The sequence below is a fragment of the Phocoena phocoena genome, chromosome 8, assembly GCF_963924675.1.
Source record: "Phocoena phocoena chromosome 8, mPhoPho1.1, whole genome shotgun sequence".
Classification (NCBI taxonomy): domain Eukaryota; kingdom Metazoa; phylum Chordata; class Mammalia; order Artiodactyla; family Phocoenidae; genus Phocoena; species Phocoena phocoena.
The window spans coordinates 76,220,495-76,244,863 of NC_089226.1; the positions used below are offsets into that span (position 1 = coordinate 76,220,495).

Here is a 24,369-nt window from a genome sequence, read left to right on the forward strand (position 1 = left end):
AATTTGAATGATTATGTTCTCCCAAAGCTTCTGGAAGCCTCCTTATTTTCCCAAACTGGGTTTAACATTGTCCCTTAATCAACAAAAATATTGTCTTTACACTTTGCTTTTTATAATGTCAATATTGAATAATGTGACAAGAATATTTATTTATACAGAAAGAAGAGGAGACTATGAGCTTTTGAACACTATCTAGGTGTTAAACTTTTTGAACTCTTATACCCTGAAGATATTGAAATTAACATTTATTGGCTGGTGATATTTTGATCATGAAGAATTATCAAGGATGTTTGATTTTACTTAAATTTTATAAGTTCAGAAACTAAGAGTTCTTTGTTGGGCCTGTAGTAGCACTCAGATCTATCTGGTTAAATTTTGAAAACTTTTATTATCAGAATGATTGCTCAAATTCACCAGTAGCCTGTTCTGCATGTTTTGTTGTTCTCGTTGATGTATATCTAAGCAGTAAGATAGGCCTTTTTATAATGCTGTTTCTCCTTAAAATGAGGAATGGCTCTTTTCCCTTTCTTCCAGGAAGCCTAAGGAGGAATATGGAGCTAACTGCAGTACCCAACTGAATTAAAATAAAAAGCTTGGAGTTCAGCGCCAGCAAACTTTTCCATCTGTTTTCTTCCCTTCTTCATTATTTGTACGGCTACTACAACCAAAGAACTGATGCAGTTTCTAGCTGTTTTAGAGCAAATAACCATTTCCAGATGAAAGCAATAATAAGTACAAAATGCATTTTTTTCAGTTATATCTAAAATTACCCACATCACTTTGCTATTACCCATCCACAGGTAGTTACTATTTTTTGGGGGGGTGGGGGGGAGGCTGGGCTGGGTGTGTTGGTACATTGTTCACCATCTTACACATGATATCCAAGAGAGGACTAGAATACCTGTGCCACACAATCATTGGATAGAAATGCTTGTGAAACTGATGAACATGGAAACGACAACAACAAAAAAGTATGATCATTTTCACCTACACTCCACGGAAAGTAGTAACCTGAGGCGATTAGGACACTCAGCAAGAGGTCACATGTCTGTTAGAGGTGAAGCAGACACTTGAACATCTGTCTGCTTCATGGGGAGACTTTTCGTCTCAGAATACATACCCTAATAAACAACAGTTGGAGAAAATTGTCTATGACATTCAACATAATACTGAGCTGAGGCTGAGAGAAGGAAGGGTGGAACTGTATTTCCTTTTGTAAAGCGAAAACAGCCGTGAAATACAGCCTCTTCTAAAGTCTGATATTTAAAGGGAGTTGTAAGAAATCAAATTGTTCAATTTTAACGAAGAGTGACCAAAGTTACTGGCAAGCTCATGCCTCCGAGTCTGCAAAATCACTGACCAGGAAAGCAAAACTTTCCCAACACCCAATTTTAATATTGTGCTAAAGCCACTGACTTTGTTAAAACCTCCGAGTTAAATATGATCCCCTCCCCACCCCTCTCCCCCCGCCCTTTAGGTTAGTGTTTGGGGGACCGGGAGGGGGCTGGAGCTTGGCCCCCAACCTCGGAATTGCTGCCAAGGGCTTGTAATACAATCTCTCCCCGTTTGAAGGTTAAATCAGTGTCAATTGCGTTTGCTGTCCACCAGAAAAAGTAAGCATTTTACTTCCGCTCGGTCTATGTGGACTGATGAAATGTAGGAAATCTGTTTCTGGCAGGGGGAAAAAATCGTTTTCCCAAACAGCACCGAGAGGAGCCATCAGAGAAGTATGAAGAGGGGCAGCGCGGCTGGAGCTGCTGCCGCTGCCGCCGGGCTGGTGGGGTGCGGAGAGCGGCTGCCGCAGGACCCGCGCCGGGAGGGGGCCGGCCCCGAGACGCTGCAGGAGCCGAGCCGGGAGCCCCGGTGCCCCTGAGAGCCGCCAGCAGCCCAGCTCCGGACGCGGGGGTGAGCAGGCGGGCGGGCCCCGCTCTCCGCCGCCGTTGCCGCGGCGTGAGCGCTCTGCAGCCCGGCTTGCGGAGCCCCGGCCTCTGCTGCACGGCTGGCGGCAGGGGAGGGGGGCCGTCGTTGCCAGTAACGTCGGGCACGCGGCTGGGAAGGGTGGAGAGCCTCGGACAGCCGGACGGGCTGTGGCGCTCGGTGTGTGGTCACTGCAGTGGGTGACTCTCTGACTCCCTGGAAGCGACCATGTGTTCCTCATCCCTATTGTGGAACAGTCCAAATGACCGCCGCAACGAAGAAACCCGCTGGGGCGGCTCAGCCAACCGGGGACAGGAGTGAGGATTTCTCATTAGCACAACGATTGTAAAGACACACATATGCATTTCGTGCAGAAGGGTCTCTGTCTGCATGCTCAGCGTTGTCCCTTACTGAGGAGAGGAAAGCGGAGAGGGGATGGTCTTAATGGATTGATCCTTATTGCTTTACTTGAGTCAAGGAGGCCGGGAGGGGGAGAAAGAGCACGACACGCGTGATTTGGGGTGATGCTGTCTTCCCCTGATGAGTTTGACAGAGTCGAGCTTTTGCTACGTGAATAAACAAACGCTAGGCTAGCCTATGAATCAACCCCCTTTGGGGCGATTTTTTTTGCCTGGTATTGTTCTTCTCATCCAAAGAGCAAGGTTTTGGAATCTGAAATTATTTGGGGAGCACAGGAGCCAACTTGGCTTTGGAGGCATTAACGATTCTGGCAAGATTAAATTCTATCAGCCTAATAAATTGCCATTAGCCTAGTCCAGACATCCGAAGTTTCTACTGTCATGAATAGAGGGGAAGCAAAAGCAGGGGTTAACAGATTCTGTTTTCTACCTTTCAGTACAATTGGGGTGTGTGGGGGGGATTGTCCACTTTCCTCCAGTTAACCTTTTTGGAAATCAAAACCTTTCCTCTCTCCCACCTTCTTCATCTTCATCCTCTTACAGTGAAAAGTTTGCAAAACTTTACTGTCTCTCTTGTAAACTCCTCCCTCTCCCCAAGCACCCTCTCCTACAAAGCTAGATCAACTATGGGAGATCTTATGCCCAGGAAATAAGATCTGCATGTGCACAGGAACACCCATTAGGCCTCCTAGTGTTAAATAAAGGCTCAGACAGGTCGGAGGTGCCAGCCAGGCAGAGGAAATCCACCTTTTCTCCTCAACTATCCCCTGAGATTCATAGAGACAAGGCTGAGGAGGCCTCTGCTCACTGGTTTTCTTCCCCAACATCTTAGCAGTGTGGACGCTGATTAACTCCAGCTGGATCTGGTTTGCCCAGCCTGTCTTTGAAATTGATCAATGAGTTCCTTCTCGAGGAATGCTCCCCCCTAACTGTGGAGGAGGAGGTGGTGACTGTGGCAGTCCTCTCCAGCATGGGCATCTTGGTTCTCAGTGCCTAAGACAAGGTAAGGGACAGATATCTGAGGCGTGGGACAGGCAGCCTTTGCAATGCACCTTGCAGCTTTAGTACACAGCTCCCTGAGTGGGCTCTGAAAGGGAAAGGTAGCTTGTATTTCAGCCTGTGTGCTACTGAACTTGGGGCTTAGTTCTTCATTTTAGTGTTACACACCATACTTTTGTGATGTGGACTGTGCTTTGCTGGGAAATAAACTCACAAGGCAAAATTTATTTCATCTGGTGCAAAAGGTACTGTGATTGCCACTGAGTGTCCTAGTATCTTGGTAAGAAATTTTAGTTAAACTTGCAGGTGTGGAAGAATGTCAGGTCTTATATTAATCCTAAGTATGTTATGCATAATTTTAGAATTTTGCTTCAAGCCTGCAAGCCTGCTTTATATTTATAGCCTTCGGGAGCCTTTGGAAGGCCAAAGTTACCTTGGTTGAAACCAAATAATGAGGCTCTAACAGTTTGTTTGCAGAGGGAGTTGTTAAACCTGGAGCTGATATTAAGGTAATTTTGGTATCTTTGTGGTTTTGATATGGTGGCACAGAGATCCCGCTGTTTCTTTTAATTTCTCCTGGACGACTATCAAGATTTTCCACTCAGTGTTTTCTGACTAGAGAAAAGAATTGGAGTAAAGGTAGAAAATCTCTCTTGGCAAAGAGAGTAAGATGCTTGTGTAATTTTTCTGTCCTAAATGTTTTCAGAGTCAAAGCAACTGAGTTTTTGCTAATGCTCTCCCCTTACATCAGAGTACATATATATTCAACAGAATGTAGAACTCTGCTAGCTCTCAACTACACTATAGTTACGTAGAACAGAAATCTTTTTATTGCAAACAACACACACATGGACACACACACAACAACATCTTATGAATTAAGATTTACTTAATCAACTTAGGTTAAATTTTGATGTAAGTCCTCAAACATCCTAATCGATGAATGACTTTCAGGTGATTTTCTATTCAAATTAAGTTTGAAATTAATCTGGTAGGGGTCCAGAAACCTGAGCTAAATTGTTTGGAAGAATACTTTAGTATAATTAAAAAAAAAAAACTTAAAAATCTCTAATGCCAAGAAAATATAAGAAATTAGTTCCCACTCAGTCTTAATATTTTGGTCATGATTTGAGAAGGAATTATTATTGTAGGTATACCATCATTTGGTTCAAGACAAATCATCATGGGGCTGCAAGATAAGAAAAAGATTCCTGGAAGAGAGTTAGCATTCCTTGAGTTTGGGCACCAAAAGGGCTGAGTAGGGTACTTTTAATGACTAACTAGACTTGTTACTTTGGCCAAAATGCCTTAGGCTTCCAGTCCCTTATTAATAACCAGAAATTTGGCTGGTAAATCTTCTAAGGTCCATTTGAGTTTAAAGATTTTATTATATAATTAGAAAAACTAGTAACGAATGTCATTTTGCCTTTACATTTGGCGCTTTTTAATTTCAGACAAGCTGCTCCCCTTAGCCAGAAGCGGAGGTCCATTTACAAGATCTAGAATTACCTTTCTGATTACATTTTGGACTTTTATTTTCTGTTCAGATTCTTAGGTTAAGATTTTACATTCATGACATTGGTTGAGAATATATAGCTTTGTAGATATATTATTGGCCAGCCAAAGTGAATCACATAGGCGTAAAGGACTCAGAATGGTGAAAGAGCCATCTAGAGCTATCCTTGGTTGTTAATTCTTTGAGTCTAGTTTGAAAGATAGCATTTTCTCCTTCCAGATTATGGAAGGGTGTTTGGCTTAAGGTGTTTTTATTTTTTTTTAATTGTAAAAGACAGTGTTATTGGCCTATAAACTTTGTTTTCTTAGTTTCACACCCATAGCACACAAAACTGACTAGACAGAGGGGAGGTCGATGCTCTAAATCAGAACAAAGGTGGCCTTTAGTGAAGGGACCCTTGACTGTGGGTTCATTAGCACTCTGTTTTAAATGGCCACTGTTTAGGTGACTTTGTGGGGGGGAAGGGTGTGGTGACATCCTTTCACATTTATTTTGAGAGGCCTGGCATTCCCCTTTCTTAATAGCTTATGAGTCTTTGATGTCAAAATGAAGTATAGTATGTTACCAAAATTTGTTTTTAAAAACATGTAAACTACCCATCTTGGAGTTCAGCATTTCACTCATCATCCTGGGAGTTTCATCCCTCTCAATATGAAGAAAACTTGGGATTTTCCATTATTTATGGTTTTATTTCATCAATTCTTTATCTGTTTTCATTTCTCCCCCTGGCCTTTGCCATTTCTTAGTTATCTAGAGTTCTACAAAATATTCCTATTTTTGTTACAGAATTTCTTTTCTTTTTAAAATAAGTCAGTGGAAGCTTTATTTTTGCATATTTCCTATGGTGATGATTTCAATTTAGCTAGTGTTTGTTGAATATAAAATATATGCCAAATACTGACACGAATATTTCATCTTCACACGTATATGTGAGGTGTTAACCTCCATTATACATACTGGAGAACTCAAGTACAAAGAGAAAAAGTCATATAACTAGGATAGAACAGCTACTAAATGGCCAGGTAGTAGAGCCAGTATTTGACCCCAGGACTCCTGATTCCAGCTCTAATATTCTATTAATCACACTTCTTAGCAGAATTTCATATCAGACAGTAGTGATATAATGTTTATCATTTTATTCTTATATTTCTGTCTTTCCAATTTATTTTCCATGCAATATTGCGATACTTTTTTTATAATATGGCAACAAAGACTAGAGATAAACCAGAAACCATCTTGGTCATAATCGAAGCACACCTCTAGGTGGTGAAAAAGAATACTTTTTCCTCAGAGTCAAAACTATGTCTTCAACTGGGATTCTGGAACAACAGACTAAACAGAATCTTTAAAACATGTGATATTGTACTTATGGAGTCATTAATTTTTTCTTCTTCCCCTGGGCTGGTTCAAGTCTCATCATATTCATAATGGTTATTCCAGAATCACTTCTATGGAAAGAAAGAAAAAAATACACGCACACACATTCTTTGAAGAATTCTGTATTAAGTTTCTGCATGTTTTTCCCTTTAAGTTTTATTTTTCTGAATTCCAAATCCTGAGGGTTGAGTTATCCATTTTTAGATAGACCCATAAAGCTTGGAGAAGCCATAGTCTAAAGAAGGCATATAAGCATTTGAATCCTTACTCCTTTTTTTCAAAGCGATTGGCTTTGCTTAGTAATTACTGAAGTTACTTATCAAGCTTTTTAAATATTTAGGTTGTATGAATTTTAATAGTAACATCTTTCAGTATTTAGATATGTTATACAAAAAAAGAAGTTTCTCTTTCTCCAAAACCTATTTTTTTTCTTCAAGTCAGTGTATCATTTCATTTCCTGTCTTAAAAGCTACCCCTTGGTATCTCTGGTGGTTTTCGAAAATGTTTGAATGAATTCAAAAGATCAAAAATGACCTTTGTCTTGTAATTTGTTCTTTGTGATCTAATTCAACTCATTCAGATGGATTAAACATTTGTTGAAAATTATAAAAGGTTTATAATCCTGTAGTGATCTTTTTATCTGGGTAATATAAATTTATTTGACCTTTGTTCACTGCAATTTAATCATTTCATTTGGAAACTGCTTCAACATGGGGTAATTCACACTCCAAATTTTGATCCGGCTAGCTGGGTCCATTTTCATCTTTTCTATTCATATCTCAGCTATATTTAAATCCAAGACCACCATGTAATGACTTTCAGCTAAACCATAGAGTCATCCCAAGTTTGATGGTGATTTAAAATGTGAAAAAAGGATCAGAAGAATTTGGATCAAAATCCTAATTTTTTTCAAAAGGGATTTAAACAGAAGAGTCCCTATCTATGACAGTGACTTAGGTGTCTACATATTTGGCATGTGTTTCATTGTTTAACTTCTATCAGATGCTAATTACCCACTAAGCCTTCTTTCTCCTACCTTTGCCTCCTGGGAAAACATAACTCTGTTCTTTCTTTTTTTTCACTTTACATATAATTTTGATTATATACAAAGCAGAGTAACAAACATTGCTTAGTTATTCTTATTGTTTTAACTTAATGATCATCTGTAAATATTAGAAGATAGTTTAAATTACATTTCTGGCAAAATACAGGACAGACTACATGAGAAATAAATGTGCCACTGTCAAGGAAAATAAAAACTTCACTGTTTAGAAGCATTGAGGGGACAGATTGTGTCCCTCTGGCTCACTGAAACTGTTACATGCCATTAGGCTTACTGTAAACTATCCCTTGATGAATTCTTTGCTGGACAATGAGCTTACGAATCTGAGGTGTCTTCTTGCTTTTACAAAGCAAAATAGGACTCTGATGCTTAAATGGAAGTTGCAGAGAACATAATAGGATGTAGGTAAAGTTACTGAACTACCACATCTCACTTTCAGGAAAGTAGCGGGAGATATTGTGTCTTGAGAAGAAAGGCATTTTAGAGGTAACCCTTTTAAGATTTCAATTAGTTATTTAAATGTATGAATCATGTGCTTAAATGTATTATTACTTAAATGTTTGTTTCTGAGGCTAGCTAGCCTGTAGGAATCCTAACCAACTACTGGGAAATGTTTTGTTTTCCTGGGGTTAGACCTATTTTTTAAAGAACTGGGGCAAAAAATGTTTTAGCCTTCTGGTTTAGTCACAGGGTTTGGAGAATCTTTAGGACTTTATATGAATAATGTCATGATTAACTGCAAAAGAAAATAGACGGTTGTGATCTTCTGGTCCCTGTAATGACAACTTAGTAGCATATGACAAGGTATATTAAAATGTTTCACATTTTCACTAGTTATTACTTTAGATGACTAGATATACAGAGATTTATGGAAGGTGTTTTCAAAGAAAACTTACAGTAATTTTTTTCTGCAAAAATTACTTCAAAGCATAATTTCTCTGGAAATTAAATTGTCTGTGCTTTTAAATTATATATTTATGACACTTTTTAGGTGTTTAACCATGCTCCCAGCAGTCTTTTCTAATGCTACAGCAAAATGTTTGTGAGACTGTCGCATTTTACAGTTTTCTGAACACCAATGTCTTATTTTGTTTAAAAGCTGTCTTTAAAAGACAAAAATTAACCTAGGCTAAGAGAATTAGAGTTTGAGATTAATTGGAAAAGAATGCTATGTAACGTTTCAAATGATAAAACTGACAAGGGTATATACAACTTACACAGGTGAACTTAAAATACCATTAGTAATAAATATAGCTGAAAACCCCATTATATCATATAAATCTTACTTTTTGTCATTTGTAAACATTTTCATTTTCATTTCATTCAGTCATAATGCATTTGGTTATTTTATAGTCACTATTTGCATACAGAATGGAGTTCTACACATAAACTTATGAGTTTATTACCTTCCTGCTCCAATATTACATCTGTAGTCTTAGGTCCTATAAATAATGCATACAATAGTACTACATTTAAGGCCAAGTATATATTCATACATCTTTTCTGCAACCCACATAGAAGACTGTGTTACTCATAGGTTAGTGAAATCATCCCTTACTGTGTAGATATAAGATATGTAATGTAATTACTTCTTTGCTAAACATGAATACAAACAAACCCTAGTATGCAAAACATACGAAGTGAGAAGGTACAAAGTATGACAAAAGAAAACCTGTGACAATATTTATTAGAATTACGGTGTAATTCCTGGGTTATAACGTGGGTTCCTGATGACACTATTTTGTAAAATGTGTCATTCTGAAAGCAGTAATGGTCTTAGAATAAAGACCCAAGTTCAAGCCTGACTCTGCCGTGATCTAGCTATATGATCTTGGTTGAGTCACCCTTCCTCTTTGGTTTTGTTTTCATTAATTGTAAAATAAGAGAAGTGTAGTAGGGACTCTAAAAGGATGCACTCCCCCATGTCCCACCCAATTCTCTAAAGTATAAGTGCATGATTACTTGGCCATCTGCAAAGAACCAAGGGCTGTGCTTAATCTCATAGGTAATAGTTTTAAGAGTAGTGGTCATATGTTTATAAGAAATTTTGCAAATACTGTCATTGCTAGTATTCAGTCCTAAAATTCTGTGGAAATCGATGGCTTCAAAAATTAACCCAAACAATGGGAGTTTACAATTTGGATACCAAAATTTTAATCAACCACTTCTTATTGTTTTTGAATAAGTAGAATTTCTTTCCTTAGAAACTGTCGTTTTTTCAAATATGATGTTTTACACAAGCAGAGAGCTTACTGTTTGATTTTTCTGTTTGACCTTTGACACCTGCTGCTTCCTACCAAGTAGTTGGTCAAAAGTGACAGGGCCAGTACAAGTAAAGCAAACAGTGTTTCATGGGGGTTTAATAATTAATAACCTGACTTGTCATCCAAACTTCCACAGATCCTGTTCCTTACTGTGTCATTGGCGGTGAGATTTTAACAAGAGAAGTCTGTATAAAAAGCAATTGCTCTTTTGTTTCCAAAACAGGTATTACAAGTGGATAAATAATGTGCACTGCTCTGAGCCCAAAGGTACGCAGTGGACCTGGCCTCTCTGATATGCATCAGTATAGCCAGTGGCTGGCCAGCAGACATGAAGCTAATTTGCTACCGATGAAAGAAGATCTGGCCTTGTGGTTAACCAATCTGTTAGGTAAGGTTATAAGATCTCATTTTGTCATCAAAGATAACAGGTTTATTCTCCCTGCTCATGTAGTGTCCTTCTCCTAAGCATATGACACCACTTTAGAGAGAAAGACTTTCATTATTTGCATTTTGCATCTGGGAGACCTGAAGCGTATAGAGAATTTAAATGAATTTCCCAGTGTCTCTCACATTAACTGTGCTTCGTAATTCCAATATCATGCATTGTAACTGTGTGGTCAAATTGCTTATTTCATCTACACCCTTGCTGATCTGATTTATTTTTACTTTTCTTTCATGCCACTGACCAGTTTGGCCTATTCTTTTGACACTGTACACGGGCCACAGTCTGTGAGATCTGGCTTCTAAAGCTAGATTTCGTTGCCCTACTTTTATAGCACACCTTCTAAAACTGCTGAATACCCGAACTCTGGAACAATAACATCTCTCCTTTGTCCAAATGAGCTGACTGGAGTCATCCAACCTTGAACTCAAATTTTTCTTTTCATTACACTTTTGTGTTTAAGTATTCTTCCAAAAGGACGATCTTAGAGAAAAATGCTACCTCATGCTAAGGCTGCCTCTTTTTTTGTTTCTGTTGTGCTGGCATATTCAGTGTATACAATTTCAGCCATATGCAAAGTGGAATCATACGTTCAAAGGATCATCATATAAAGCAATGCTTTTTCACTAGTAATTTTTCACAGAGAACAAAATTGTTTTAAGACCTGAAAAAAGGATCCTTATAGAGTCTATAAGATTTGAATATTTAGTAAACATAGAATTTGCATGGTGCTTTATCATTTACAGAAAGGATTTCACCAATATTATTTTATTATTGAAAGGATTCCTTCAAGGTAAGTGTTGTTATCATCACTTTCTAGCTGCTGAAACTGAAGAGTTTAGTGAAGAGCATAGTGCATCTGTAATTTTAGCAAGGTTTGACAAGGTTTTAGCACATTTGAGCAAGATTTTTCTTTTTGCTCACCATGGCTCTGGATTTTTACATTCCTTTTGCATTTTTTAAGCCTTTATCCTAGAGTTAGATCTTTCCTTTTTCCTTACTGTGTGCACATGCTTTTGACAATTCTATGTAGTCTAACCAGGGCTACCGCATATGGAAATGCAGGTGGTGCCCTTTGCAAGGGAGCCCAGTTAAAGGGTAAGAGAAGAAATGCAGAAGGCATCCTTCACATCCATCACTCCCCAGAAAGACCCTTCACTGTGCTATGGAGTGATATCCACCAGAAGGAAGGGCTACCTTTCATTTATACAAGGGAAGAGCATTTTTATTTATCTCCATTATATAGAGGATGTCAATTTAGCCTAAACAGATGGGTTTCCTCCCTCTTTTGTGTGTTCACTAATTATTGTTATATTAGTATTTTATTAACTTTGAGCTGTTTTCAGATATGGGCTGTCACAGCATGGCAGTATAGAAGTTAAGGCACAGACTTGGAATGAACTGCCTGTGTTTGAACACCAGATGTGCCACTTAACTGGCAATATGATCTTGGGCAAGTTATTTAATCTCTCTGTTCTTTAGTTTCCTCATCTATGAAGTGGTAATGACAGTAGGGTTGCTGTGAGATTAAATAATTAAAATATGTATACTACTTAGTGCCTGAAATATCATAACTCTGTATGTGGTGGTGTTATTCCATTCATATAGTTCAGTGATATGATTAATTTGATTTGGTGGGTAAGTTCATTCATTTATTCAACAAATATTTGAGTGTACATCAGCATAATAATTATTTGAATAAAATGGACTCTGGAATCAGAATGCTTGAATTCAAATCTCAGTTCCATCACTTACTAGCTCTGTGATACCGGGCAATTTTCTGAATGCACTGTGCCTGAGTTTCGTCATCTGTGAAATACATATAATACTAGTACCAACCTCATGGGATGTTGGAGCATCAGGTAAGATCATCAGCTTTAGAACAAGGTCTGGCACATAGTAATCAACTAGTTATAGTAAATATACTAGCTATTGTGTTTACTGTGTCTCAGTCTGCTAAGTGCTAGAGGGTAGAGTGGTGACTAAGAATAGACAGAGTGCCTGTTCTTATAGAGCTTGGAGTAGATTGAACAAGAAATTAGTATAAATAAGTGACTGAATAAATAATTCATTAATTGGACTTGGTATAAACACTAAAAGATATAGGTTGCAATAAAAATGTAAAAACAAGAGGTGGGAATGGGGCAAATGATCAGAGGGCTTGGGGAAATCATTTTTAAGGAGTCTTATATTTAAAACTGAGATCTGAAGAATAATTAATAGCTAGCCAGACAAAGCGTGGGGAAAAAAGCCTGTGTGGAAAGAATGGCATGTGCGGGATAGGAAGGAGTTTGGCGCCTTAGAAGAACTGAACAAAGGCTAGTGTCAACAGTGTGGATCAAGAGGGGGAGACTTTCATGAGATTTGTTGGGGCTAGAGCGTGTACTGCTTTGAATACTGTGTTGAGGAGCTTATAATTTATTGCATGCTCAACGAGGAGTCCCTGAGATGTTCCAGGCAGGGGGAAATCATGATTATGAGTATAGCCTGATTACACAGGTGTGTTCCAAGGTCCCATGACTTGTCATCAAAAGCATTTTATTTGGTGAATGTGATCATTTACAAAGTAGCTTGAGCAGTGTGAGAAGCCCCAAGACAGCCTCAAAGAATAGAGAGTCAGTGTATGTGTAATGGAAATATCCTTGGACTAAAAGTCAGGAGACCTGGCTCCTAACTGGTGTCAGGAGACCTGGCTTCTGATTCTGGCTCTCTCACTTGGTAAACTTGCCCAAAGTCACTCAGCTATCTTTTCTGGGCTCAGTGTCCTCAACCATAAAATGAAGGGGTTGGAGTAGATGATCTCTAATGTCCATTCCAGTTCCAAAAGTCTAAGTTTCCAAGAAATCCATCTCTTGAGACCCAGTTTGAAATCATCAATATGTATAAACAAGGAGAAAACAGTTTACGTAAATGAATAATCTTTCTTTTAAAGAATAAAAAGGCTAATGTTCTTAATGCCAGTTATTGGTAACACAGAAGCAACTGATGGCTTGTGAAATTTTCTCAGAAAAGAAATCTTAAAAGAATCTTAAAATATAGTAAAGTGCCACTTTCTGTTAACTTGAATTCATAAAAGTAGGTAGATGATAGATTTCAAGTAAATGTCCTCATGGTAACTTGGAAAGTAGACCAATAGCTTGAGGTTATTTAAAGTGGTAAAACATTCAGAGGTAAGAAAATATGTTATGTACTAGAATGGTGATAATAAGGAAGAGAGAAAAAATGTATGGCTATGTGACAAGATATTTTTACTACACATAATAGATACATTTAGTATTCACGTATTTTAGAAACGGAGTCATTAAAGTAAATTTTAAAATTCTTACTGGTCATTTTGTTGCCTCAGAAATATTTGCAAATTTATATTATACAGCTCTAATTCAATTCTCCATTTTTATCTACTTGAAGGTTAGAGATATCTTGAAGGTAGTTTCAAAGTTGATCTGGTCTCTAGATAAAGTATCTGAATTTTTTGGTGAGGTGGAAATTCACATACTAAATTAAAGCTTCTAACTAGACTTTGCCATTGTAGTGTGGACCTTACTTGTGGAAAGATTTCCTATTTCCTTCTAGCAATACTTGACTAAAATGTAACTTTTTTTCCTTTCAAAAAAAGTAGTAATGATATTCTAAATTCAGATATTTCTGATCCTACATATAAAATGTCAATTGAAAGGTGGAATTTTTTTAAAGAACGCTCACTTTGCATTCAGGTTTTTTGGTGGATAAAAATTATTTGATAGAAAAGAAAATTATTTCATTGGTTCATAGACCAATATTCACATTCTTGCCAAATATGAAGGCATAATACTGTAATTTTCAAGTACTACATACTTACTTAATCGGTAACAATAATAGCGCTTTAGATTCCTCAGCATAAAATTAAAGCAGCAATAGCAAATTTGCAATAGCAAATTTTTAGACTAACTAAAATTTATATATTAGAATATAAAAAACTATTTTATAAGTTAACCAGTTGAGTTAAATAAATTGTCATGATGGTTGGGATTTGTTTATGTGGTAGCATACCAGTCTGATTCATGAGAAACTCATCCTGTGATATTTACTGACTACTTACATATCTTTGTAGTCCAAGTATGTTTTCTATTGATAATACTTGACACTATGGAGTTTTATGACCAACACTCAGAAAAGACAGCAAAAGAAACCTGAATCAAGAGAATCTTGCCTCTAAAACATTTCTCTGGCCATTGTCCCCTGCTATACATTAAATATACACATTTAATTTTTATTTTAGGCTTTCTGTTTTGTTATTTTTGTTCATGAACTAGCTATTGCTCATTTGTTAATTAACTATGTCCTTAGGGCATATTTGAACATCAAATGATTATACAAATAAGTCTTGGAGAAAAACTTGTTACTTTGAATAAACAGCATGTAATTAAACTAACAGTCCCAGATTATAGCAACTACCCATCATTCAGATAGATGAGGTGCATTCTACAGATTTCATGATTGTTGAAAGACTATTGAAGACTGTTGTTGGTTTAATTTTGAAATGAATACACTAACATAGATGTTCTGAGATTGGTTATTTATTTTGTTTCTTTAATCATTTGAAAATGACCTTTATCTTCAATTAGTATTTGTTTAATAACACTGCATGAATCACATGGGAGTATAATTTTGAGAAAAGATTGTAGTTTGTTAAGCATCACAGAAATTGATACTGCTCTTAAGGATTTTAGATCGTTAAGATGTAGGCATATGTGTTTGGATTATGCAGGGAATTTGAATAAATCAAAAAATGTATTACAAATCAAGTTAAGCTAAATTGATTTTACTCATATTTAGAAATGCATTATGACAGTTGATGTTACGATGATTGTCCCTTTCTCTGACTTTCCTACATAAAGGAAAATTCAGTTGTTATATGCGTAGTATGATCAATAGGTAATGTTTTCCTTATTTCAGTTATTTCTGAAAAAACCTATTTTTAGCATTAGAAAGTTAAGCACCTATTTACTGGAGTTGCTGCTGTCTAATGAGTTTGGCACAGCTCTCTTTTCTCTTTTCTTAAAGTCCTTTTACTGGATACTTGTCCTGCAGACTTCTCATATTCTTGATGTAGTCAATAAAAATTTCTTAGGAAAGGTGGTGTCTTCTGCTAGTTCAAAAGTTTAAAGAATCAAGTCTATGTTCACAAATTGACACCTTTCAGAGCAGTTAAACCCTAATGTTTTTTACCCAACTTTTCCAACAGAACCGACTTTGTCTTTTGTTGATACAAATACAGGGTAGACTCTGAATCAGTGTGGAGCAGGTGCTGATCTAGGGTTTCTGGATATAATCAATCATTTCCTATCTCACAACATTTATATTTCTGTCTTAAAACACTGACTGATTTGAGTTAAGATAGCAGATGAGTTGCTTCGAGTTCTCTAATTGGAGAAATAGACTGTGATTGAGAGGTACAGTGGAGATTGGAGTAGAGTTTGATCATATCTAGATCACCCTTATAGATAAAATATACTAGTTTTCTTATGCAATGAATCAGGCTACATAACAGAGCATGCCTGAATGCTATTCTCGGTCATTCTCCAATCATCAGCAAGGTGGCTTGCTCTTCATTTCTCAGCACCACTGTCTTCAGCCCTACACTGTTTTGTTTTTTTCTGAAGGAGTTTCTAGAGAGAAAAAATCTGTAGATTTTCTAAAAAGAAAAAGACAACTGCATTCGAGAGAATGCACTGTTATGGATAATAGTCATTTGTGTATCCAGCAAATATTGATTTAACTAACTAAGAGTGGTGGCTAAAAACAGACTCTAAACCTAGACTTCTTGGGTTAAAGAGCCAGATTCACTGTGTGAGCTTAAGCAAGTTATTTAACCTAAATACATCAATTTCATCATCTGTAAAATGGATATAATAGAAGCACTCACTTCGCAGTTTTGTAAAAATATTAAAAACATGAATACATGTAAAGTGCTTGGCATATAGTAAGAACTCAAATGTTAAATATCATTATTAGATATTATATATTATTAGGAAACTGAGTGTAGTACTGCTAACTTACTAGGAGGAAAACATTCTTTCCTAGCAAAATAGAAGATAAAAGGGATAATCTTTATGGAAATTATGGCAAGCCTACATTTCTGGGAGGAATGCACTTGTATGTACAAGTATGTGTGTTGATTTTAGTTACCTGACAAAATATTTCAGGTACACGATTATTTCATATCATTGTGTCCTCATATTTTAAGAGGAAATGACTAACCACAATATTTAACCAAACCACCTGATCTCTGTCTACTGGCAAATCATGACTGAATTGATGATGTGAAGATCTAAGTTCACAATTATGAACCCAGTAAGTAAAGATATTCTTTCTAGACTTGGCTATTTTGGGTTGACCTTCAAGTCAATAATAAAGACAACCCAGTATGTGTCGGCATTCCAAGGTGATTTAATTGTGTCTGTTCATTGCCCCTTCTTTCACTAAATATACCAAAAACGTGGAAAGATGGGATTGGGGAAGAAATGATTCTATGCTACTAGAATCCTACTGTTTCTAGCATTTATAGTCTAATGTCTCAAACCAGCTACACAATTTATATTAAAGAAGATCTGGTTCTGTCTGACAGAGATTGAACTGTGTATAGCTTTTCCTTGAGAAACTGTAATTAGTAATTCATAGCCTATTCTGATGGATTCGTCATGATTAAATTCAGCCAACTTTATATTCAGTTTTTTATATACTTTTGGTAATATTAATAGAATAAAGAGTATGATAATATATCACCCCATATAAGGATTATAACTGATTTCTTAAAATTATACAGTACATTTAAAATGTATATTTTATGATTCTTAATCATTGGATGGAAAATGTTACATATGAAGGTTTAAAAAAAATTCTCTGTCTTGCATTTTTCCTTCATTTGAGTCAGTACATTTCAACCATAAAGTATGTAATAGTGTCTGCTTTAGCCAAAAAAAAAAAAAAATCCTACCTTTTGGAGCTATAAAATATACAGAATTGAAAGCTGAGACCTAATATATTTTTCATTAGGTACAGATGTTCAATGTTAAATTCCTCAAGTATTCATGAAAAGGAGGATAACAAAAAATTGTTCAGGTATAATGCAGAAAAAGTAAAAATCATTCCTTTTGGTAAATTGCTAATGACTTTTTAATGAAAGCCATTTTTCTTTTTATAATTTACAAGTTCTTGTAAATTTATTGTAAGCATCTCATCACTTGACATTATGAAGAGAATCTTTAAATTTTCAAGTAGCTTAATGAAATAATACCTAAAGACCTCTTCCAAATGTAGAAAATCTTATAAGTAATTTATAAAGGAATCATTCAACAGTTTAGGTAAAGTTTACCTTCCTTACCTTGAAATGTAATTGATAATTTAAAAAATATTTCTAATATTTATTTTTATGCTTGTTTGTAAATAACTTTCTTATTATCATTAGAAAATGCAAGCCAATATGGTGAATGCATAATACAAATTCTGTTGTGCTGGCTTTTTTGTATCTTGAGACTATTACTTTCATTCCTTAATTGAGTTGAGCTGCATACAATTTTGAAATACTAATAGCTCTGTATAGGCTACCTCTGTGGTGAGTACTTAGAGCTACTGATGTTTTGCCACCTGCAGAAGTCATTATCCTAACTGAGGGCTAAAATGTGAACTATCCAGTAGGGAAAAAAAGAACATAAAAAAAGTAATTCTTTTTCCTCCTTCACCTGCCCTTCCCCCCAAACTGTAAAAAAATCATTTCAAACAGATGTTTCTTAAAAACCAAATATATTAGAGTTTAACTTTAAGGCAGTAGTATATCTGTTGTTCCAGTTGGTTTACATTTATCTTAAGTGTTCATGGAATTGAGCTGCATGCATTTTTCTTAAGATAAAAGGTAATCCTATGACTCTCAGTATAAAACTTTAAAATACCTCCTTTTTTTCTTTTTGCTTTAACAACTACTTTTCACGGAAATAATACCCAACATTTTCTCAAAGTTTTCCAAGAGTTTGTTTCTTCATTTGTCAATTCACGTACTCACTGAACATGTTTTACTAGGTACCTTCTATGTAAGTAACATTATGCTTACCTCTGTAGTAACACACACACAAAACAATATACCTCAAGAGGTTTCTAATGTACTAGTGATGACAGGAACTTTGTACAAAGCATGTTATTAGCCACAGAAGAAGTTTGATGAGTGCCAGAGTGAGTGATACTCCTGAGTATGACCATATAAGAAGGAGATTGATGTACACTGGGAGAATCTCTTTCTGGTTTTCTGATTAAAGGGAAAGTAGAATGTGGCCAGGCAGATAGAAGATAGGGGGCTGTTATAGGAAGGGGCCATGCCTGGACCAAGGCATGGGAGTGGAAACGGGAAGATCTGCCCATGGAACTAGGAAGGCAGGGTGCAGACCAAGGAGCAGGGTGTAAGCAAGGTAGAATAGAAAGGTGGATTAGTGGCATATGAGAGGACTTTGGATATTGGGTTAAAGCGGGTTTGTTTCATCTTTTACGTAGAGGAGAAGATTAGGGACTATGCAGTAAAGATGAAGATTGGCTCAGTGAGGGTGGTGTTTAGCAATATTAATTTTAGCAGTGCTTATGGTATGTTCCTGGAGGCAGACGTTGAGGATACGAGGACTAACCATTGTTCTTGCTGCTAGAGTTTAGGTATCAGACCATGAATTTTTTTTTTTTTTTTTTTTTTTTTTTTTTTTTTTTTGCGGTACGCGGGCCTCTCACTGTTGTGGCCTCTCCCGTTGCGGAGCACAGGCTCCGGACGTGCAGGCTCAGCGGCCATGGCTCATGGCTCCAGCCGCTCCGCGGCATGTGGGATCTTCCCGGACCAGGGCACGAACCCGTGTCCCCTGCATCGGCAGGCGGACTCTCAACCACTGCGCCACCAGGGAAGCCCCCATGAAATTTTTAAATTAAGATTATGGTTCTAGAAACAGAAGGAAGCATGAATCTACAGGACTTGTGACTAATAAGTTATAGGAAATTAAGACAGGGAAATAAAATATTCTGAAACAGAGAATTACAACACCAGGAAAAGGAGAGAGCTTAGGGAAAGGAGTTTTGAGGAACATACAAAAAAGAAATTAATGATTTTATAGAGCCTAGTGGGGTGGGGAATGGAGCCATAGGGAGTGATAGTTAAAGGGTACAGTTTCTTTGGGGAGTGATAAAAATGTACTAACATTGACTGTGGTGGTAATTGCACAACTCTGTGAATATACTAAAAGTCATTGAATTATGCACTTGAAAGAGGTGAATTGTAAGGGGTGTGAATTATATCCCAATAAAGCTGTTACAAAGTAAAAGAAAAAAAAGAAGAAAGAAAATATACTTTGGGAGCATATAAGAAAGAAGAAAAATAACTTTTAACCAATAAAATGGCAGGGATGGACAACTGTGAATCATGTTCATAAGAGCAGTAATTGAAGCTGTGAGTGGTTGTGAGGAGACAAAAAAAAAAAGGAGAGAGATCTGAACCTAATAATTCCACAGTTCAAGCACTGCATCAGGAAGGGGAGGAGTGGTTAGAGGGGCAGCGTTTTCTTATAGAGAGTTTCTTACTTGCATTAATTTTACCTGTATTATCTTCATCAGGAAAACAAACTCAATGGAATTTAGAGATGTGTTTTTTTGTTTTTAAATTTTATTTATTTTTGGCTGTGTTGGGTCTTCCCTTCTGTGCGAGGGCTTTCTTTAGTTGCGGCGAGCGGGGGCCACTCTTCATCGCGGTGCGCGGGCCTCTCACTGTCGCAGCCTTTCTTGTCGCGGAGCACAGGCTCCAGACGCGCAGGCTCAGTAGTTGTGGCTCACGGGCCTAGTTGCTCCGCGGCGTGCGGGATCTTCCCAGACCAGGACTCGAACCCGTGTCCCCTGCATTGGCAGGCAGATTCTCAACCACTGCGCCACCAGGGGAGCCCATAGAGATGTGGTTTTATGCATTGGCCACACTCTTAAAATTGCCAGTGGTGGTTGATTTTTGATATACTATGGCTCTATTTTATATTAAAGGGGAGCTATGGAGTTCTTGTGATGAAAGACGTATACACAACACAAAATACCAGTTTTGCTTTAGGCTCTTGCCTTACAGGCCAAAGTAACTGAAAAATGTAAAATTCCAAAGAAACCATTCTTTCCAGTGATTTCCTATCTCAGATATGTAACTCAGCTAGAATTGGAATTTTGGTGATAAAAACTGCATATGTTGCCATGAATGTCACATTTGGGTTCGGGAATGATTGTGTTTTTATAATGCTTCTTTTTGTTATTTCAGGGAAGGAGATTACGGCAGAAACTTTTATGGAAAAATTGGATAATGGTGCCTTGCTCTGTCAACTTGTAGAAACTGTGCAGGAGAAATTCAAAGAGAGCATGGATGCTAACAAGCCCGCCAAGGTAAAAGATCCCAAGGCAAAATCAGTCACTGTCAGATGGTGGATTACATTTGTAGTAGCTTATGAATTGAGTTTGAGGATTTTGTTGTGAATGGATGCATTAAGTACTCTATTAACAATGAAACACAGAGGGTGCTTTTTAATTAGGTAACGTGTTGTTTGCACTCTAATTACATAATCCTTTCAGTAAGTCTAATTAAATAGAAGGTTATGGAAGTTGATGGTATTAATACAAAACAAATGCTGTATATAAACTGGTTGGATCTGATATATTGATTAAAATTTTAACAGAGAAATAACTTATGTCATCACGCAACGAACAAAATCTGGCCAAGAAAGATTTACTTACTAGGTCTTTGTTTCCAGATAGATTAAGACTGAATACTGGAACAAAATATCTGGAGTGTGTAATATTTTGCTCTTTTTAAGTAAGTAGTATTAAGTATTAAGTACTTAAGTACTAAGTAACTTTGAACAAATTATTTTCTTTCTGACTGCTCATATTTCCTTTCTGCACATTGTTCTAATATTTTTCCTGGTTATTATAAACACATAATAAAAGTGTGGTGTTTGATATTTTTTGAAAGGAACAAGGTAGATGGCACTTTTCTTAATTTTATTTTTTTTTACTTTCCTTAATTTTAGACAGAAGAAAAAGAGGTAAGAAAAAATGAGGTTAAAATATTGTTGAAGACAGCTTAAAAGTAAAAGGAAAAGCTGTTAAGCTTTCTGCAACTCTGGCAAAAAAGTAAAACTTATTATTTATGTCAAATTTCTTTATGATTACTGAACTAAAATCTAAACAAAAGATAAAGCTCCCTGAAACAATGGGTTTCTTTTTATAGCGCTGTAGTTAGTTTGGGGATAATATTTTATATTGCTCTGTAAAGTATTACATAACATACAAAGCCTCTTCATTTTTTTTTCCATCTTAAAAGCAGGGCAGGAATAATGACGCAGACATAGAGAATGGACTTGAGGACACGGGGAGGGGGAAGGGTAAACTGGGACAAAGTGAGAGAGTGGCATGGACATATATACGCTACCAAATGTAAAATAGATAGCCAGTGGGAAGCAGCCGCATAGCACAGGGAGATCAGCTCGGTGCTTTGTGACCACCTAAAGGGGTGGGATAGGGAAGGTGGAAGGGAGACACAAGAGGGAGGGGATATGGGGATATATGTATGCATATAGCTGATTCACTTTGTTATAAAGCAGAAACTAACACACCATTGTAAAGCAATTATACTCCAATAGAGATGTTTAAAAAATTTTTTTTAATTTAAAAAATAAAAGAAGCTCTGTGAAAATGTTAATTAACTCATTGGCTCCCAAACCTTGCTGTGCAGAGGAAGCACCTGAAGATCTTTAAAAACTATGAGGCCTGGCTCCTTTACCTGAACATTCTGATTTAATCCCCATGGAGAAGGACCTGGGGATTGGGATGTCTAAAAAGCTCTGCAGGTGAATCTGATGTGCAGCAATGTTTGGGAACCATTGAGTTCATTTTTTTTTTTCCTGCATTTAGATGCAGACTAAATGATTTATGAACGATCACGCAGCTAGTAAGTGACAGAGCAAGAACTTGACGTAGACGTCCTCTTTCCAAGTCTAATTCTCTCTCACTTTGGTTCACTATGCGTAGCTTAGACACGAAGAGATCACTTATGAAAATGCAGACAATGTTAGGACTGTTAGGAAACTGATTTTTCTTCTGCTGTGTCCTCCATTGTAATGTAACTGGCTTTTACTTCAGTTCACTAATGAGAAAACATAATGCATAGTAGGAGGACAATTTGCATAGAAAATTCACTCTAAAATAATTAACAGAGGGAAAAAAAAGGGTTGTGCCCAGATTTTTGAAAGCATTATCTTAATAATGCTTGTATAGGTCCTGCAACCTCTGTTTGTATTATTTATTGTTGAGGAAAGAGAGCTCATTGCCTCCATATTAAGATCTTGAATCCTTCCTAGTAACAAAGAATAAACAACTCTACTAAGGCACAGTTTTCTGATTTTGTTTATTTTGTCAACTTTTGCTTTTTAAAACAGAAGTTAAGATCCCTGAAGAGAATTATAAGACTGTCAAGTGTAAGACAGCCCACAAAGCACTAGTCTATTGCATAAAGGCTTTGATGTTGAACACATTTTGCTTGGGTTCTAGTTTTATTATCTATTGAGTGGATGTGTCTGAGCCTTAGTTTTCTTATCTTTAAAATAGGATTAATAATTATGCATCTATGCCTGCCAAAGAGCATTACACAAAAAAGACTATTGGTAAATATTACCTCTCATGCATTTGAGTTAAGAGATCCTGATGAGAATTTTAGATTAACTAGAGGAAACTAGAAGAAAAAAATAAGTACCTTGTAAAAGTTTATAGTTAATGTGATAGCTACTGTATGCAAATATATGTATTGATACATTTGCCCCAAACCTCCATAGTAATATGTAATATTGAGGATAGGTATGAGTCAGGAGTTTGCTAGCTGTTTCCTTTGAAACATTTATTTCAAATTATATTAGTTTTATAATAAAACTGTAAAACATAAAAAGAAACAAAAGAAATTTTCCTTTCATTTATTGACCCTAAGCCATTTGTTTAATGGAATAAAAAACTCAAGTAATATTTTGACTGTGATAAATGTTTTAGTATAAAAATTCAACCATCATTATTAAACAAGTGTAGGTTTTAAAAAACCCACTATGACCTAACTTTCAATGCTCGAAAAATCAGATTTACTCTGAGTTAGAAGTTGACACAATTACTCTTGACTAAATTGCCTTCTGTGTCCTTGGCAAAATTCATATATTTCACAACTTACTTCCACTGCAGCTTAAATCAAAATAGCATGTGCTTAACTTTATGAAAAATGCAAAGACAGCTAGTTTTTCTTTTTGCATTTTATGAGAAAATTTTCAAAACATGAAAAGCCAAATGGCTAATACCTTCATGGCCATTATTGTTCATAAATATAATTTTCTCAAGAGTCATGGTCTTCAGTCCACCTTTGTCTATAAACAGAAATAGCTGTTATATGATATTCGACAATATTTTGTTATTATTAAATCTAAATTTAAGCCAGAATAGATTTTCTAAGACCCACGTAGTTGAGTTTACATTGACTGTTTCCTTTAGGAAAAAAAGGAGACTTTCAAATCGGAGGTTACAATATTAAGATCACAATATTGTTTGCTTATGTGTGTATTTTCCACCTGGGCGTTTTGAAATTTAGGGACAATAGTGGTGAAGATAGATGAGTTGGCCAATTACTTTGCTGAATTAGTGAAACTGTTATGTTTAGAAAGATGTTAAAACAATATTACTTAAAATAAAAATCAACGGCAAACTTGATCTCATCTAAAGTCACGTTATAGGAAGTCCTTTGTAATTCTTTTCCAGCTGCTTAAATCTCATATTCTTGTTCTCGTAGCAATATTTTTACTTTTCCTGATTGATAGTTAATTTGGGGATTTTACAGCTGTGTAAATACTTTAGAGCGAGTAAGTTATGTCTGGTATGTGTGAAGTATGTCTGTGTTAAGAGTGATTTAAACACTATTAATATTTGCAAGTAAATTTAATAAATATGTTAGACAGTTTACATATTTAATATTTTATTTATAAATGCATGACTCATAAAATACCCTGAATGAAAATAAATTATATCCTGTGATTCTTTCTTTCCAAGCATCAATGGATCAATTTTAAAAATAGCCTCTCTATGTTTTTAGCTTTAAGTAGTTAATCTTAGCCTGTGCACTTTCTCATTTTGCATGGAAGCAATGCAGAGATTTCACAGAGTTACGCCATAGTTGGGTTACAAGTATTTGAGACCAGGGTACAGCAACTTAATGTGTAGTTTGATTTTGATTACTTTATATGTACCATAATACAATCAATTTATTATAAATATAAATGTTAATATTCCCAGAGCTGAGGAACTTTAAAGGCAAAAAT

General features: G+C 36.3%; 1 protein-coding gene across 2 annotated transcripts in view; it reads left to right on the forward strand.

Moving 5' to 3' along the window:
• The first annotated feature begins 1,620 nt into the window (after window positions 1–1,620).
• GAS2 (growth arrest specific 2) overlaps window positions 1,621–24,369 on the forward strand; it is a 119,481-nt gene continuing 96,732 nt past the window's right edge. Inside the window, exons 1-3 of one of the 2 annotated variants that reach the window (XM_065882565.1) lie at window positions 1,621–1,905; window positions 9,779–9,943; window positions 20,289–20,410. In XM_065882565.1, the coding sequence (XP_065738637.1) occupies window positions 9,799–9,943; window positions 20,289–20,410 (267 nt within the window). In that variant the 5' untranslated portion in view covers window positions 1,621–1,905; window positions 9,779–9,798. Of the gene's footprint in view, window positions 1,906–9,778; window positions 9,944–20,288; window positions 20,411–24,369 lie in introns of those variants that run through there. The other variant, XM_065882564.1, reaches the window with a different exon arrangement.